The following is a 13483-nucleotide window of genomic DNA, read 5'->3' on the forward strand; positions in this document are numbered from 1 at the left end:
GAGCTCATAAACCATGAGAAAGGACCATCCCGAGTTATGGCTTTTCGAAGTGTACTGCACCATCTGCATGCAGCATAGATCTATGCAGTAAGTGAGCCCCGCCCCCGCATTGCAGCCAGTGGGTGAGCCCCTCCCCACGTTGCACTCTAACTAGAAAAAGCCCAGGAAAAAAGCAAAAGCTGTTTGGATCCAAGACAAGATGACTCTCAGGAGATAACTACACACGGACCCAGCAGCTGACGTACAGTAAATGCATGGCAGGAATCTTAGCGGCTGCCCAGGACCAGGATTCAGAAGATGTGGTGCCTAACAAAGTGGTCATGCTGGTTGTGGCACTGGTCATATTTCACCTGGGAGTACTTGTATCCCTTAACAACATAACATCAATTCTCTACTATGTTTGTGTAATAGATATGGAATATTGTTGTCTTTAACCTATTTTCAGGTCTATTGGTTGTTTAAAGCGTTTTCTCCAATAGATGAATCTCAGCCAGCAGCTAAAATTCGTATCTCATAAATAAGACATCGGATCATGACACTCAGACGTCCTGCAATTAACACTCACAATTTGTATAGCCGTTTTATCGCTTCATTTCTCATGATCAGTGGCTTCCTTTGTTGTTATAATTATGTTCGTTAGTGTTTTATGTGTGCCTAACTGTTGAGTGTTATTCATTTTTTGCATACCAAACGTGTCCATTGAACCAAACATTGACATTGTTATGTAGAAATTAGCATGCATGGGTTCTGTTTTATCAAGCAGTTTAGTGTTTGATTCTGAAATTACTTTAACAACTGGGTGGGTGTGGCTGATCTAATTGTAGGAATAGTTAGCAATAAACATCAAGCCATTGTGTGTACGTGTGTGGTGTGTTAGCTTGTATATCTCGAGCTATGTAAACCCAGCAAGCCTTTGGTATTACAGTCCTCTCTGTCTGATTGCAAACTGAGCTAACTATCTCTCTGTACCTAGGTGAGTTGGTTGCAAGGTCGCCGTAGCTATTAAAACATTATTTTATGCATGGTTGTTGATTGGGTTTTTTGATAGCTAGCAAAGCTTGTGATTTTCGTGTAAAAGTTACAAAATATATAAACTAAAGGGAGTGCTCAGCTAAAGGGAGTGCTCAGCTAAAGGGAGTGCTCAACTAAAGGGAGTGCTCAGCATGCACATTATGGTATTTTTAAAGGATATTGCATAAGCTAAGCATATTAAACACAGGGTCCTGGAATAACTCTGTGTATGGATGGTAGCTCTACTGTGTTTGCAATACTTTTAATACTGGTGCATGAGTTTAAAGAACCACAATACTAATGGATTATAATGGAAAGTTATTTGCATTCTCGTTATTATCCGAGTAGCCTTTATTTGTAAACCTTTGTCATGTTCCATCACTGTACACCTGAGCCAATGGGTGTATTAATTACCTATCAAATCCACGCTGTAGACTAGACGGTATTAGATTGATATTATAAGGTATAAAGTTGCGACCTTTTGCATAACCTTTAACTCTTCTCAGCCAAAGGTTGTAATTCAATATTGAAACAAACGGCTGTGCCATAGCATTCCATGGCTTGCTAGATTGATGCCTAAGTATAATTATGCATTGTGTTTCTGTGTGTGTAGTCTTCCTAGCCGTAAGTATAATCACATCAATAGATTTATGAGAAAATTTTTTTGTCCCCTTAGAGGCTATCTCACAAGACGTCTTCTATTGTCACAGGATGCTAGCTGCCATGCAGGGGAACACAACTGTCTTCCCTCCTGTACACTCACCCCCCACAGACTGTCCGTCAAACGACCTTCGACCTTTATCTACGCCCATCCCTGTACCAAACTATCGAACGGTTGCCCCACAACAAATGATCCCTATCGCCATGGTACCCCCGCCACTTCTGATTGGTCCTGGTGGAACCAACTACACGCTTGTACCTACGACTAGAACCGATGGAATGTTCAGTAACCTGCAGCTCTCTGGGGGGTCTGTAGACTCGAAAACTATACCCCCCAGAGCGTATTACTCAAACACTGGTGGACAACCGTCTCTGGCCTCGACAACAAACGGTGATAACAGATTTATACCACTTGCAACGACTGTACAGCTGGACCCTCGTACTATCGATCCCACCACCTCTCACACACACCCTGACCAACAAGCCTCGCCGGTGGAGATAAAGCAACCACCGTTTGTAGCACCCTCAACTACAGCAGCTGGAAGCTCGGCCGTTAATGCTCTCCTTACTAGAAGGACGAGTTCATCTGAACCGCAGCTGAGTGAACATCATCATCACGGCCACTGTGAGAGAGGAGGTGAATCAAGTCACCGTCGGCGACGCAAGAAACACTCCAAACGGAGAAGACATCACGAGAAACATCACCAAACTTCAGGTAAAAGACTTCTCTCTGTCTTATAGAGCTTGCAGTTTGTTGTATAACATAGAGGATAGTACAGTATACAGGTAGCCAATGCTGTCTGTGATTGCCAAGTGTGTAGTTGAAAAATCTCCAGGTTGATATAAAGCCAGTATGCATGTTGATCTTTGTTTCAGCACCGGCTATTTGGATGCTTGATACGCTGGTAATACATGACGTGTTGTACATGCAGACTAATTGTGACAGGCTCTGGGAAAACAGACCAATTGGCGCAAGCTATAATTTTTGCGATCTATATACCAGATGATAGAGCAAAGAATTGCCTGCGCATTGATATGCTTAGTTTGCACATACCTTGTTCCATGCCTGAGTTATGCGCGTTGGAAACTCGAAGTTGTAAAACAGCAGTATTGAGAAACGCCCACTCAAAGATTGCTAAATTGGGAAAAGTAAGGTAATGGTGGCTGTTTAGACAAAGCGCTTTGGTGGAAAGAGTTGGATTCAGAGCATCAGATTTTGCAGAGAGGTAGTAGAAAGACTATAGATAACTATAATCCAAGAAAAAAATTTATGAGATTATACACTGTAGTCCATAAATCTGGCTTTTGCTCAATACCAATATCTGCTCCAATTGGTCTGTTTTCCCAGAGCCTGTCACAATTATTGAATGCTTTACGATGAGAGTGATTAAGATTTTATCGCCATTGATACTTGTGTTGTAACTACGTGTAGTTAATTTAATGTAGGCCATTGTTGCTTGCTGATAGTTGTGATGGAGCTATGTACCTACGTCCAATTGCTCTTATCGAATTGCATAGTATGAATAAGTATATCTTGTACACCTATTCACTTCTCACTGTCTCTCTCAGTTGTAAGAGGCTCTGTTGCAGATTGTCTTTCCGTTGAGTAATTATATCGCCACATTCAACCCCCCTGCAGATGAACCTGACAGTGAGAGCTCTGAAGGCTGCCCCCCGAAGAGGAGGCACGTGAAAAATGAGGTCGAACAGACCCCTAGCTGTTCCCAGGAACTACCGCCCTCGACTAGTGACCCCACCCCTCGGGTCTCTTACCCCGTACAAGCGCTGGTGGACATTCCAATGAATCCTCCTCTAAGTTCTCGGACTTCCAGTTTGAGCAGTTCTCTGTCCTCGTTTCGTTTCGGAGGCAGTTTGAGTCAACTGTGGGCATCGCAAATGTCCCTCACCACTCGAATGTCTAACATGAAAAGCACAGGGTGAGTGTGTGTAGTGTGGTGTGGGCGTGGGCGTGTGTGTGAGGATGTGGGAGTACGAACACCTGATGTGTCTTGATTCTCAATTAATGAAATATTGATTAATTGATTTTATTCAGCTCAATGTTTCCCAAACAGGTGTATTATTGTCAATCAAAGTTTAATGGTTGAGTATTGACCCATTGAAAAAGTAGCGTGTGTCTGTGTGTGCGGTAAATGTGACTAAGTGTTGCATGACATTCGCATATCCCTATTGTTTGGAGCCTTGTATAAATCCTTACCTGAATGAATTCAATTTTAAGGCCCCATTACTTCTTCTTTGTAGGCTTCACCCAATTAACTCTTTAGTCTTGTCTGGTGGGCAAATAATGAGATTACTGGTGGGGAAACTTTTGTTTATAGGGGCTTGTGCCCCAGTGTCTGTGCCAAATACTTGTTGTTTTGGAGATAATGAAAGAGCATTTGCAGTATGCCCAGACAGCATTAGGGTGAACCCTGGAGCTATCCATTTCCAAACTAGGAGTGCCAAACATCAAAGTTTAGAAACATTGATATTCATAGGTTGGTGGTCTGATATGGGTAATAGCGTACTAATTACATTTTAGTGTGTATAACTTGGGTGGCAACACGCTTTGTAAGACATAACTAGCTGCTATACTGGCTAGTCTGTATAGGTATATAGGTGGCTGTGTGTGTGTGTGTGTGTGTGGGAAGTTGTGCCTTGTTGCCAAATATTCTGGCTAGAGATCACTTTCACTCACCCCATCAATCAATGTGTCTTTGTTTTGTAGGCTAGCTGGCTAGGTCCCAGCAATGTACATTAATCACTGAGGGCCTCCCTTATATAATGTATCTAGGCCCTAGGGGCAGTGTACATGTGTTACCAACTTAGAACAGCAGTCACTAAGAGCCTTCTTAGGCCTCAGGGGCAGTGTTTTACCTAAAATTAGATAATTGAACATTTTTAGCATACATGACTGTAATAGCACATAGCTAGCATAATGCCCTCATGGCTACATGCCTTCAGGCTGGATGCAGTCAGGATCAAAGGTAGTTTCAACCTACAGCATCCTGGTTGTTATCTTAGTTGTTTGAGCTATGGCCTGGCATGCCTTTGAAGTTGCACCCTTACTAATCAACCCACAAATCCTAATTGGATTAAGCTTACACACTACTAGTTTTGGCTCCTCTTTGATGGTTTATTAGGACTTGATGTGGGGTTCTTTATAAATATAGATTATGTTGCTGTGTGTCTGACCATTCAAGAAATGCATATATAAGTAGTAGCTATTATGTATACATGTATAGCTTGTGTGTAGTCCCACTAAAACCCAACAACCAAAACCAAAACTAAGGTCAATACTATGAGTTAGGGTTAGAGGTAGGATAGAGTTAGGTGCCACACCCATTATTGACTACTGCATGTTTCGTTTTAGTTGCATTTTATTTTAGTGGTACAACACTTGTGTGTTTGACACACTGTAAACCAGTGTTTCATTTGCATAAATGTCATGAAACTATTCCTTTTTGTTCCTCATACATAATGGGACAACATTTGCACTGTTGACTTCCTTATTAGACTACTCAACAGATGTACCTGCATGTTTATGTTATGTTAATTATCACTATAACGGGCCAATTTGATGACATCCTGTCACATGATATTTGCCATTTAATATAATTATAGCATTCTTCTCACACACACACCTCACACACTCACACACACACACACACACATCACAGAAACCTCAATGTGGAAACAGCCACCATGCCATCGCTGGGCAACCAGTACTTTGCATTCGGAGGCAGTCTCCCTGAACTATCGCTCACCTCACTCTCACGTCTCCTACCAAACTCTACCTCAAACGATGCCAACATTTCGTCTTGTCCAGGCCTCTTTACTCTCCTTCACCCTCCACTCTATGTCTACCCTAGTCAGCAGCACTTAACCACGCCTTTTATCAACGCCAATGGCTCCATCACATTCGGCAGTTTTCTCTCAGGAGGTTCCAGTTTGTGCAACACTATGAAAGCTCCATCCACCACCACTGCGGGTGGAGAAGGCAGTACTGATGTGGCTAACGATGCTCCCAGTACGTCTATCATCACTAGAACAGAGAACGAAGTCATCGAGGGTGGATACTCGAAACTGAGTGGCTCTTCAACTTCTCTCTCCTCGAATGGCAGTGCTAATATACCAATGTTTGCGCCAGTAGCGGGCCCTCTAGCAGGACACCATCAAATTGTCACAACTCTGCCCGCATTCCATACAATCACCAACAATACGATGTCCCATTCCAATGGCATGCCATCTCCGAATCAGCCCACCAGTGCACACATGACTGTCAATTCCCCTCCGCACGTGGCTGCACCAAATCTGGACACTTTAGCGTGTGTGGCAACCGCCCCCCATCATCAACTAACAAGTCCTGTCTCCCCTCACACACTCCCCCAGCATCACATTCTCCACACCTCCACAGGAGGAGCTCCGTACAGCATCCAACCACACCCACACATCGACTCTAAGGAAGGAATTCTCCGTACATGTATGCCCACACATTTCATAAGCAGACCCGGAGTCATACAGTCATCAAGTTCACTTCCATTACCTGGTGTCAAACTGGAGAGAGAAGCAGTCTCACAAGAAAGTCCCCATTCCATTCCCGTCATTTCCATACCAATATCCGAGTGTCTAGCCTCGACCGAGACCCATCCCTATTCCCTACAGGAGCACCTCCCACATGGTAGCATCCTTGAGACCTCCCCTAAACGAGAAAAAGACAAGCCCTACAAGTGTGATCACCCAGGATGTGATCGTTCATTCTCGTTCCCAGCACACTTGCGTTCCCACGTCCAACAAATCCACATTTCGTATCGTCCGTGCAAATGTGATTTCCCGAGTTGTGGGAAACGTTTCTACACACCCCAGCACCTTAATGTGCACAGGCGTGTGCACACTGGAGAAAGACCATTTGTATGTCCGTATCCTGACTGTACCAAGGCTTTCACAACAGCTGGCAATCTCAAGAACCATATTCGAACACACACTGGTGAACGCCCTTATTCGTGCAAGTTTGATGGCTGCACAAAGTGTTTTGCTGAGATGTCAAGTTTAAAGAAACACGAACTCACACATACAGGAGAGAAACCGTACAAATGTCGAGTGTGCGGTAAAGCCTTCTCGCAGGCGGGAAGCCGAAACACCCACGAACGAAAACACAATAGGACAGACGAAGGAGACGGGGAAGCCGGCTCTAAAGGACCTCGCAGGTTTCGGATAAAGAGGATACCTAGTGACACTGCTATGGTGAAGACTGAGCCATTGTTATAGGTAGCTAGATCTATGTAGTTGTCCAGAACTTTTCTTTGTAACAATGTCCTTTTTGTGATTTGATCCACCACCATCAGTTTTGTATACTGAAAATATTTGTATACTGAAAATAACATATTAATTTGAGAAAAGCCGGTTAGCAACAGTCATTAACATGGGCAATTAAACTATTAAGGCATGTTTGCTGAAAATGTCATTTTAGTGTGCATGCAATGGGCTTTTTGGCTTGTTGAAATAAGGGAAAGGTCGTCTTAGTGAAATTAGGGGAAAGATCGTCATAGGAAGAAACTATTGCAGAGCAGCCAGCCTCTCCCCCTACCAAAATTAATGCTTGTCTGAGTGGGTGTGCAGTGCAATCATAACTTTTATTATAGGACCTATAGAGATGGACAAGTTGAAGAAAGAGCTATGGCGTCTCCGACTGAACTGGTTCTTTGTGATTCTAGTGAGTCCCTTGTTTGCCTTGAGTACTACTGGAATTTCTTCCTCCTTCCATCAATTTGTGACCAACCCAAGAGCTGAGAGCCTGCATGGAAATCAAACACACACTAAGGTAAAGCTGCATGCATGCATGGTATTGAATAGGTGGTCTGCATGTTTTAAAGTTTATTCTTTTATACAGATGGAGCCGGGACTTGGTGAGTCGGAGCTCTTTTACTCTCTTCTCATATCTGGCTTCAACCTCGGGTCTGTGATTGGTGGTATTGCCAATGGACTGCTCTCCAAGTGCGTCCCTCAGTGGTACCTATGGATGGTCATGTTGTTGGCACACACAAGTGGCTACCTTATCTACGCTCTGGCTAGCAATGGATGGTTGATAATGCTCTCAAAGATATTGTCAGGCTATTTCCTAGGAGCTGATCTCACTCTTGGCTTCAGCTATCTGTCGGTGACCAGTGTCCAGTACATTGAAGTGCAGAAGGAGAGAGGAGTCAAAGTGGGTGATAAATCAGCCTTTAAATTACGGAACACTCTTTTTGCCATCAATGGAATAGCTTTCAGCATCGGATATTTCATTGGCCCAGGTATATAACTAATGGACCTATTACTCCGCATTTCTTACACTTTATCCCCACTGTTGTATATAGATTATCTAACTCTTGCTATATATATTACAGGTGCTGCAGTTATTTTCGCACAGTTTCAGTCGATAAATCAATTTCGAGTGATTGGCTGGTACAATGCGGCATGGGGGGTGGCTCTACTGATCCTATTGGTCGTCATGTTTCGTGGCGAGAGTGGATGCTCCAAGCCAGTCACATGCTGTACCGGTAGTCACGGAGACTGGAGAAAATTGCTTAATTGCACATCCAAACCAATTCGAGTATTTATATCCTCTAAATTAATTATCAATTATTGTTATGGTGCTTAGTAGCACATGTACAAAAACAAACTTTAATCACGCACACGCATATAATTAGTCTCACATATCCGATACATGTATTGGATCACTAATTTCCTTGACTACACCCTCACATTGTTATTACAATGCTAATCCTACCCATGGTTGAAATAGCCAGGTTTGGAGTTTTGGAGACGCTCTTTAATCCAATTCTGAGTGATTCCTTTGGATTTGACGAAAGAAATGCCTCTTACATCTTCCTAGCTTTTGGTCTTCCCCATATTGCCGGCTCCATTCTACTGTTAGTATATATACATAATTATATATCAGCTTATAATTATAATCGGCTCCACTGAATTTCAGGTACATTTTAGAGAAGTTGAAAATGTCAACTCAACTCATCACTTTCGTTGCTCTGTTACTATCTGTCGCTGGATACATGTTGCTAGGCGACTGGCAGTCCATTCCATATGACCCCTGCACTGAATACAGTCCATTCCATCATCCTGAGATTGTGTGGAATAATTACCACGATTCAACTGCCATGTTTTTAAATGTAAGTTTCCAGTTTAATGATGTTTTGTCAACCAGCTATTACCATCTGTAGCCAAGGAGTGTCCGAGTTTATTGTACCCATATTATTACAATCGATGACTTTACTGAACTATTAAATGAAGAGTAAAGTATGAGTATGAGTTTTAAGGTTGTTTGTAGTTAGATACAGATGAAAAAGGGCTAGCTTGCTTAGCATACTCTCAAAATTACATTTTCAGTGTATCAAGTGAAACATTGCATTGCTTCCACCCTCACTTACCCCACACCACCATTTGTATAACCATTCAGATCACCCCCTCTCAGTCCACTCTTCAAACAAGTGCTGGGATTCAGAGTCTCAGAGTCTTTTCCAATCACTCCTACTCTATAGCCAGGGACCAGTGTATGACAGCTAACATTACAGGACATGTTTGCCACTGGATACCCTCTTCAATAATACTCAAGACAGAGTGCGAGGATTGTCCTGCCATCTGTCGCAGTCTCAACCAGATACTCACATTTCCACAGTTCCTGCTTGGCCTGGGGCTACTGCTATTGTCTAACTCATTGCTCTGGGTGTCACTGGTTGCATTACTCTTCAATCAGCTTCCAGAGGAGCTCCAGGTATAGAGCATTGCATTTTATTGACTTTACCATGTCTATAATGTCTCTCCATAGGGCATAATCATGGGGATTAGGTCAGCTCTGAATGGATTTGTCAGAACAGTGGCACCACTGATATGTAAGTACATACAGTATTTTATAGTGATATCACCGATACGTAAGTACATGCAAACCATGCAGTATTTATTATTTCCCTGTACAGTTGATGCTGCTTATGAAGGTGCTCTAAAGAGGACGTTTCCAATAATGGCTGTGCTAGCTGCACTGCACTTACCTTTCTTTGTAGAGATCCTTGTTCTGTATCGTCAGCTGGGACCAATGACTCAGCAAGAAAAAATCAAGGTGGACAAAGACAATGAATATTCTGAAACTGAAGCATTGCTTTATCAGTAATTGATTATAATTATACCCTGTTTGTTTACATGCAAATGAAAGCCTGTCAAGTGCAGCATTAATTGTACAACATTCCAATAAGCCTTGTGGTAAACTAACCCAGGAACAAGTGCTAGCACACCTTCAACAAGTTATTAGCAGATCTAGTTTGCAAGAGAAGTATATAAAAGACCAGGCTATGAGTTCCGGTTACCAGAGGAGACAGCACTGGGCATTGCTGCCCTTTGTGGCTGGAGTTCTGTTAGGGCTGGCTGTCTCCACCATTATTCTCATCAGACCAGACACTGTCACTATAAACAATGTGCACAGAGTAGGGGAAAGACAGGATCAGAATGAACAGTTTCATCGCTTCTTAGAGGAGCTGGCCAAGCAAGAGAGAGCTACTCAAAGATTGTCAGAGGAGATGACGATGAAACAAACAGTGTACTATGCTGTCATGCTGACTGATACAACATCGATGGATATAATCAAGAATACTTGGGCCAGAGAAATGGGACCTGCTGAGATTGGCTTCTTCGTATCCTCCGAGCATTCACAGAATATTGACACTATCAAGATCTCATCATCTACGGAAGAACTGGAAATAGAGACGCTCAAATATATTTGTAACAACCAAATGAACAAAACAAAATGGTTTTTCTTATCGTATGGTAATGTCTATGTCAAAAGAGAACAATTGGAAAAGTATTTATTGTCATTGGAAACGATGCCTGGTGATATTGGTTACCTTGGTAAGCCGATAAAGAGAGAGTCCTCCATCGGTGGAGTGTGTATGGCTGGCCCGGGAAGTGTGCTCAGTCAATCCATCCTCTCTCAGCTTTGTCCGAGGCTGAACAAGTGTAGTCCCCCTCAGGGCATTCTAGAGCCTGGCTGTGTACTGGGGGAGTGTGTACGCAAGCAATTACCGTCCGTACAGTGTGCAAAAGACGTTAAACTTCATAAACAATTTCTAAACTTCGATGAAAAAACGAAAGGAAACATTTTAGACCCGAAAAATAAAAACGCATTTGACAAAGCTCTCACAATTTTCCCTGTTGAGGACCCGAAACTAATGTACAATATTCACGAGGCAGTTCTAAGCAAGAGATTGAATAACTCGCAGGAAGCAGTGCAAGAGCTTAAACGTAGTATGGATCACATGATGGACCTCCTACCCCCTACGGAGATACGACTGTACAATGAGAGAGTTAAGAGTGATGTCATGTTAGTGGAGGATGACGTAATCCCTTGGAAGCTTATCAGTAGTAACCTGTTAATGTCTTGTGTAGAGAAAAATCCGGCAATCAAAATCCATTCACTGTGGAAGGAAGAACTAGAATTATTGAGTAGGAAATCTATCGACTATGTCAACTCGCGTGAAGATGAAGAGTACACCTTTAAACGCATTGTCAATGCATATTGGAGACTGGACGCTCAACTAGGAACAGAGTATGTGATTGACTTTGAGACCAAGCTAGCTGGAATGGAATCGGACTATAGCTCACCAACAAATCGATTCCGTGCATCCTTATTGAGACAGTTCAATGACCCCGAGGTGAACCCAGTTATCCAGCAGGTGGATACTGCACGCCATATTTCCATTGGTGTGTTGGTTTCTAACGATCTGACTGAAAGGTTTGAACATTTCATGAGCAATTTTGAAGAAACGCTAAAACTAGATCAGAGATTTGATTTGCTTGCAGTGCACATGAAAGGTGCCAGCACAGAACAAGAGAATTATGATCAAGTGGACAAGATAATGTCGTCATATTCAAATAAGTACCCTCAGGCAAATTTCAAAGTTCTCAAATCCCCTCATAAACTGTCTAGATCCCACGCTATTTCGTTACTGGTACAAGAGCTGCGTCCCAATGACCTAGTGTTCCTCTCAGATTTGGATCTACAGTTTGACTACCAATTTCTGAACAGGTGTCGGAGTTACCCCATCCAACGACAACAAGTGTATTTTCCCATCCCGTTTGCACAGATTGACCCAGCGATGCTCACTGCAACTAGTCACACTCAACTACACGATAGCATCACCCCACACTCTGGACACTGGTTGGTGGACTCTTACAGCGTGGCTTGTCTGTATGCCATCGATATATTGTCCGCCTTACAACAAGAGGAGGCCATATCAGTGGATGAGATCAACGTAAAGGACCTGTATAGCAAGTTTGTTAAGAATGGCTACTCGATTGTACGAAGTGCCGACAAGGGTCTGAGAAAGTTGTACTCTGAATACAGGAACTGTGAGCTCGATTATCATGGTGAATATTATGAGCAATGTCAGTCATTACCAGACAGCTACGAGAGACTTTATTTAAAAACACAACTTTCTGTTTTATTATTAGATCACGAAGGTGAACACGCACACAAGAAATATTAACATTTCAAATTAAGAAATTGAGGCTAAAAAAAGTCAATATTTGATATTTGTAGCTATAATTTGCCTATAGTTCCAGACAGTTTAGTTTGGTGCAGCTCCAGCTGTTTCATAAACCCGAGGTTGGGGTACACTTTAGGTCTTTTCTGGCTCACATGAGTACCGGCAGTTTCCAGGGACCATCCACGTCTGTATATAAGAAAGCACATTATTACACATGTACATAATAGCTGTAATGCTACAATTTAACTATTACCGTATATCTGATTTTCGATATTTTCGAGGATTAACCCAGACAAACGAAAATTTAGTGCCTTGAAAATTGAGTATTGAACCTCTCTATTGTAGGGGTGTGGTCCACTATCCTTGAAAATAAATTTCTCAAAATATTTAGTTTGGGCAATCCAAGAAAATATAGTTCCTTGAAAATAACCCGCTATACGGTACCGGTACTTGATAGCTCACAGTTGCATGAGATAAGCGATGACAACAGTGGCAGAGCGACTCACACCAGCCACACAGTGCACCAACACTTTGGCCCTCCGTCTTCTCGCTTCCTCAAGGAAGGTCCAGGTATCGTCAAAATGTTGAGAGAGATTGTAGCCAGGCATGTCCCCAGCACTAACCCTCAGACATCTAGTGTGTGTGTGTGTGTGTGCAGGTATTATAGCTATTAACGGCTGGGACTCCGCTAATGGGTTATGACATAATCTATGGTACACCTTTTTTTACTTACCATTATACGTCTATATTTCTACTGGTTGTATTAAAAATGCAGTGTACACGTGCATGTGAAAGGTACGACCGTACTGATTGATCTACAGCTACTACATAGTATACCACACCTGTAGGCAGGGCCGTACACCTCCTCAGTCATGTTGCATAGAGGTTCCCCGGCCGCCATGTTGAGTACAAATGTCACTCCCTTGATCTCCAGAGTCAGCAGGTCCGAGGCATGCTCTGCATTGCCCACGTAAATGGAAAACCCTGTCTCATCAGAGTACACTTCAGCGGGGCTCTGTGCACATGCAGGGGTGACAATGACTGGCTGGCAAAGAAGTATGACTCAGCACTAGTCACAAGTATGTGTGCTAGGGCTAGCCCCTCACCTCATCACGAATTAGAGTCTTCCAGTCCTTGCTCTCCTTGTCAAATAGTTTGGTACGCAGCTTGGCTAGTCTCCTCTCTTCTTTGTCTGTCAATACCGGCGCCCTCAAGAGAACAGACATCACTGAAAATGTTTAATATGCTTTGTGTACCGTTTAATTCAGTAAAGGGAAATTCCCTCT

At 42.9% G+C, this 13483-nt stretch overlaps 4 protein-coding genes across 6 annotated transcripts; 3 read left to right on the forward strand and 1 right to left on the reverse strand.

Annotated features, from left to right (window-relative positions):
- Positions 1-810: 810 nt before the first annotated feature.
- On the forward strand, positions 811-7067 carry LOC135338042 (protein glass-like). 2 transcript variants are annotated; one of them, XM_064534055.1, is made up of 4 exons: positions 811-973; positions 1722-2386; positions 3311-3608; positions 5349-7067. In XM_064534055.1, exons 2-4 carry the CDS (start codon positions 1723-1725, stop codon positions 6934-6936), a joined length of 2550 nt encoding a protein of 849 aa, XP_064390125.1. In that variant the 5' UTR covers positions 811-973; position 1722; the 3' UTR covers positions 6937-7067. The 2 variants fall into 2 exon arrangements, with proteins under 2 accessions (XP_064390125.1, XP_064390124.1); XM_064534054.1 differs by having other exon boundaries at positions 812-973; positions 1688-2386.
- A 229-nt stretch (positions 7068-7296) lies between these two features.
- On the forward strand, positions 7297-9879 carry LOC135338046 (uncharacterized). Of its 2 annotated transcripts, none has more exons than XM_064534060.1 (8): positions 7297-7489; positions 7559-7961; positions 8055-8266; positions 8413-8579; positions 8642-8834; positions 9122-9436; positions 9491-9554; positions 9639-9879. In XM_064534060.1, the coding sequence occupies exons 1-8, from the start codon at positions 7322-7324 to the stop codon at positions 9827-9829; spliced, it is 1713 nt and encodes a 570-aa protein (XP_064390130.1). In that variant the 5' UTR covers positions 7297-7321; the 3' UTR covers positions 9830-9879. The 2 variants fall into 2 exon arrangements, with proteins under 2 accessions (XP_064390130.1, XP_064390131.1); XM_064534061.1 differs by having other exon boundaries at positions 9137-9436.
- A 38-nt stretch (positions 9880-9917) lies between these two features.
- LOC135338044 (chondroitin sulfate synthase 1-like) lies at positions 9918-12215 on the forward strand. Its single transcript, XM_064534058.1, has one exon. It carries the CDS (start codon positions 10008-10010, stop codon positions 12195-12197), a length of 2190 nt encoding a protein of 729 aa, XP_064390128.1. The 5' UTR covers positions 9918-10007; the 3' UTR covers positions 12198-12215.
- LOC135338056 (dual specificity protein phosphatase 13A-like) lies at positions 12127-13476 on the reverse strand. Its single transcript, XM_064534071.1, has 4 exons — positions 13304-13476; positions 13040-13212; positions 12660-12830; positions 12127-12383 (listed from the first exon to the last, which is right to left on the reverse strand). The coding sequence occupies exons 1-4, from the start codon at positions 13421-13423 to the stop codon at positions 12251-12253; spliced, it is 597 nt and encodes a 198-aa protein (XP_064390141.1). The 5' UTR covers positions 13424-13476; the 3' UTR covers positions 12127-12250.
- Between the last annotated feature and the right edge of the window lie 7 nt (positions 13477-13483).

The sequence above is a fragment of the Halichondria panicea genome, chromosome 7 (assembly GCF_963675165.1).
Source record: "Halichondria panicea chromosome 7, odHalPani1.1, whole genome shotgun sequence".
NCBI classification, from domain to species: Eukaryota; Metazoa; Porifera; class Demospongiae; order Suberitida; family Halichondriidae; genus Halichondria; species Halichondria panicea.

Excerpts from the sequence above, each read along its gene's own strand:
- LOC135338046 (XM_064534060.1), top strand. The coding sequence starts at position 7,322 with ATGGACAAGTTGAAGAAAGAGCTATGGCGTCTCCGACTGAACTGGTTC. Across the intron at positions 8,267-8,412 it reads CCAAACCAATTCGAGTATTT|ATTGTTATTACAATGCTAAT; the intron begins ATATCCTCTAAA and ends CTACACCCTCAC. Across the intron at positions 8,580-8,641 it reads ATTGCCGGCTCCATTCTACT|GTACATTTTAGAGAAGTTGA; the intron begins GTTAGTATATAT and ends ACTGAATTTCAG.
- LOC135338056 (XM_064534071.1), bottom strand. The coding sequence starts at position 13,423 with ATGTCTGTTCTCTTGAGGGCGCCGGTATTGACAGACAAAGAAGAGAGG. Across the intron at positions 12,831-13,039 it reads GTGTACGGCCCTGCCTACAG|ATGTCTGAGGGTTAGTGCTG; the intron begins GTGTGGTATACT and ends CACACACACTAG. Across the intron at positions 12,384-12,659 it reads ATCGCTTATCTCATGCAACT|ACGTGGATGGTCCCTGGAAA; the intron begins GTGAGCTATCAA and ends TCTTATATACAG.
- LOC135338042 (XM_064534055.1), top strand. The coding sequence starts at position 1,723 with ATGCTAGCTGCCATGCAGGGGAACACAACTGTCTTCCCTCCTGTACAC. Across the intron at positions 2,387-3,310 it reads GAAACATCACCAAACTTCAG|ATGAACCTGACAGTGAGAGC; the intron begins GTAAAAGACTTC and ends ACCCCCCTGCAG. Across the intron at positions 3,609-5,348 it reads TCTAACATGAAAAGCACAGG|AAACCTCAATGTGGAAACAG; the intron begins GTGAGTGTGTGT and ends CACACATCACAG.
- LOC135338044 (XM_064534058.1), top strand. The coding sequence starts at position 10,008 with ATGAGTTCCGGTTACCAGAGGAGACAGCACTGGGCATTGCTGCCCTTT.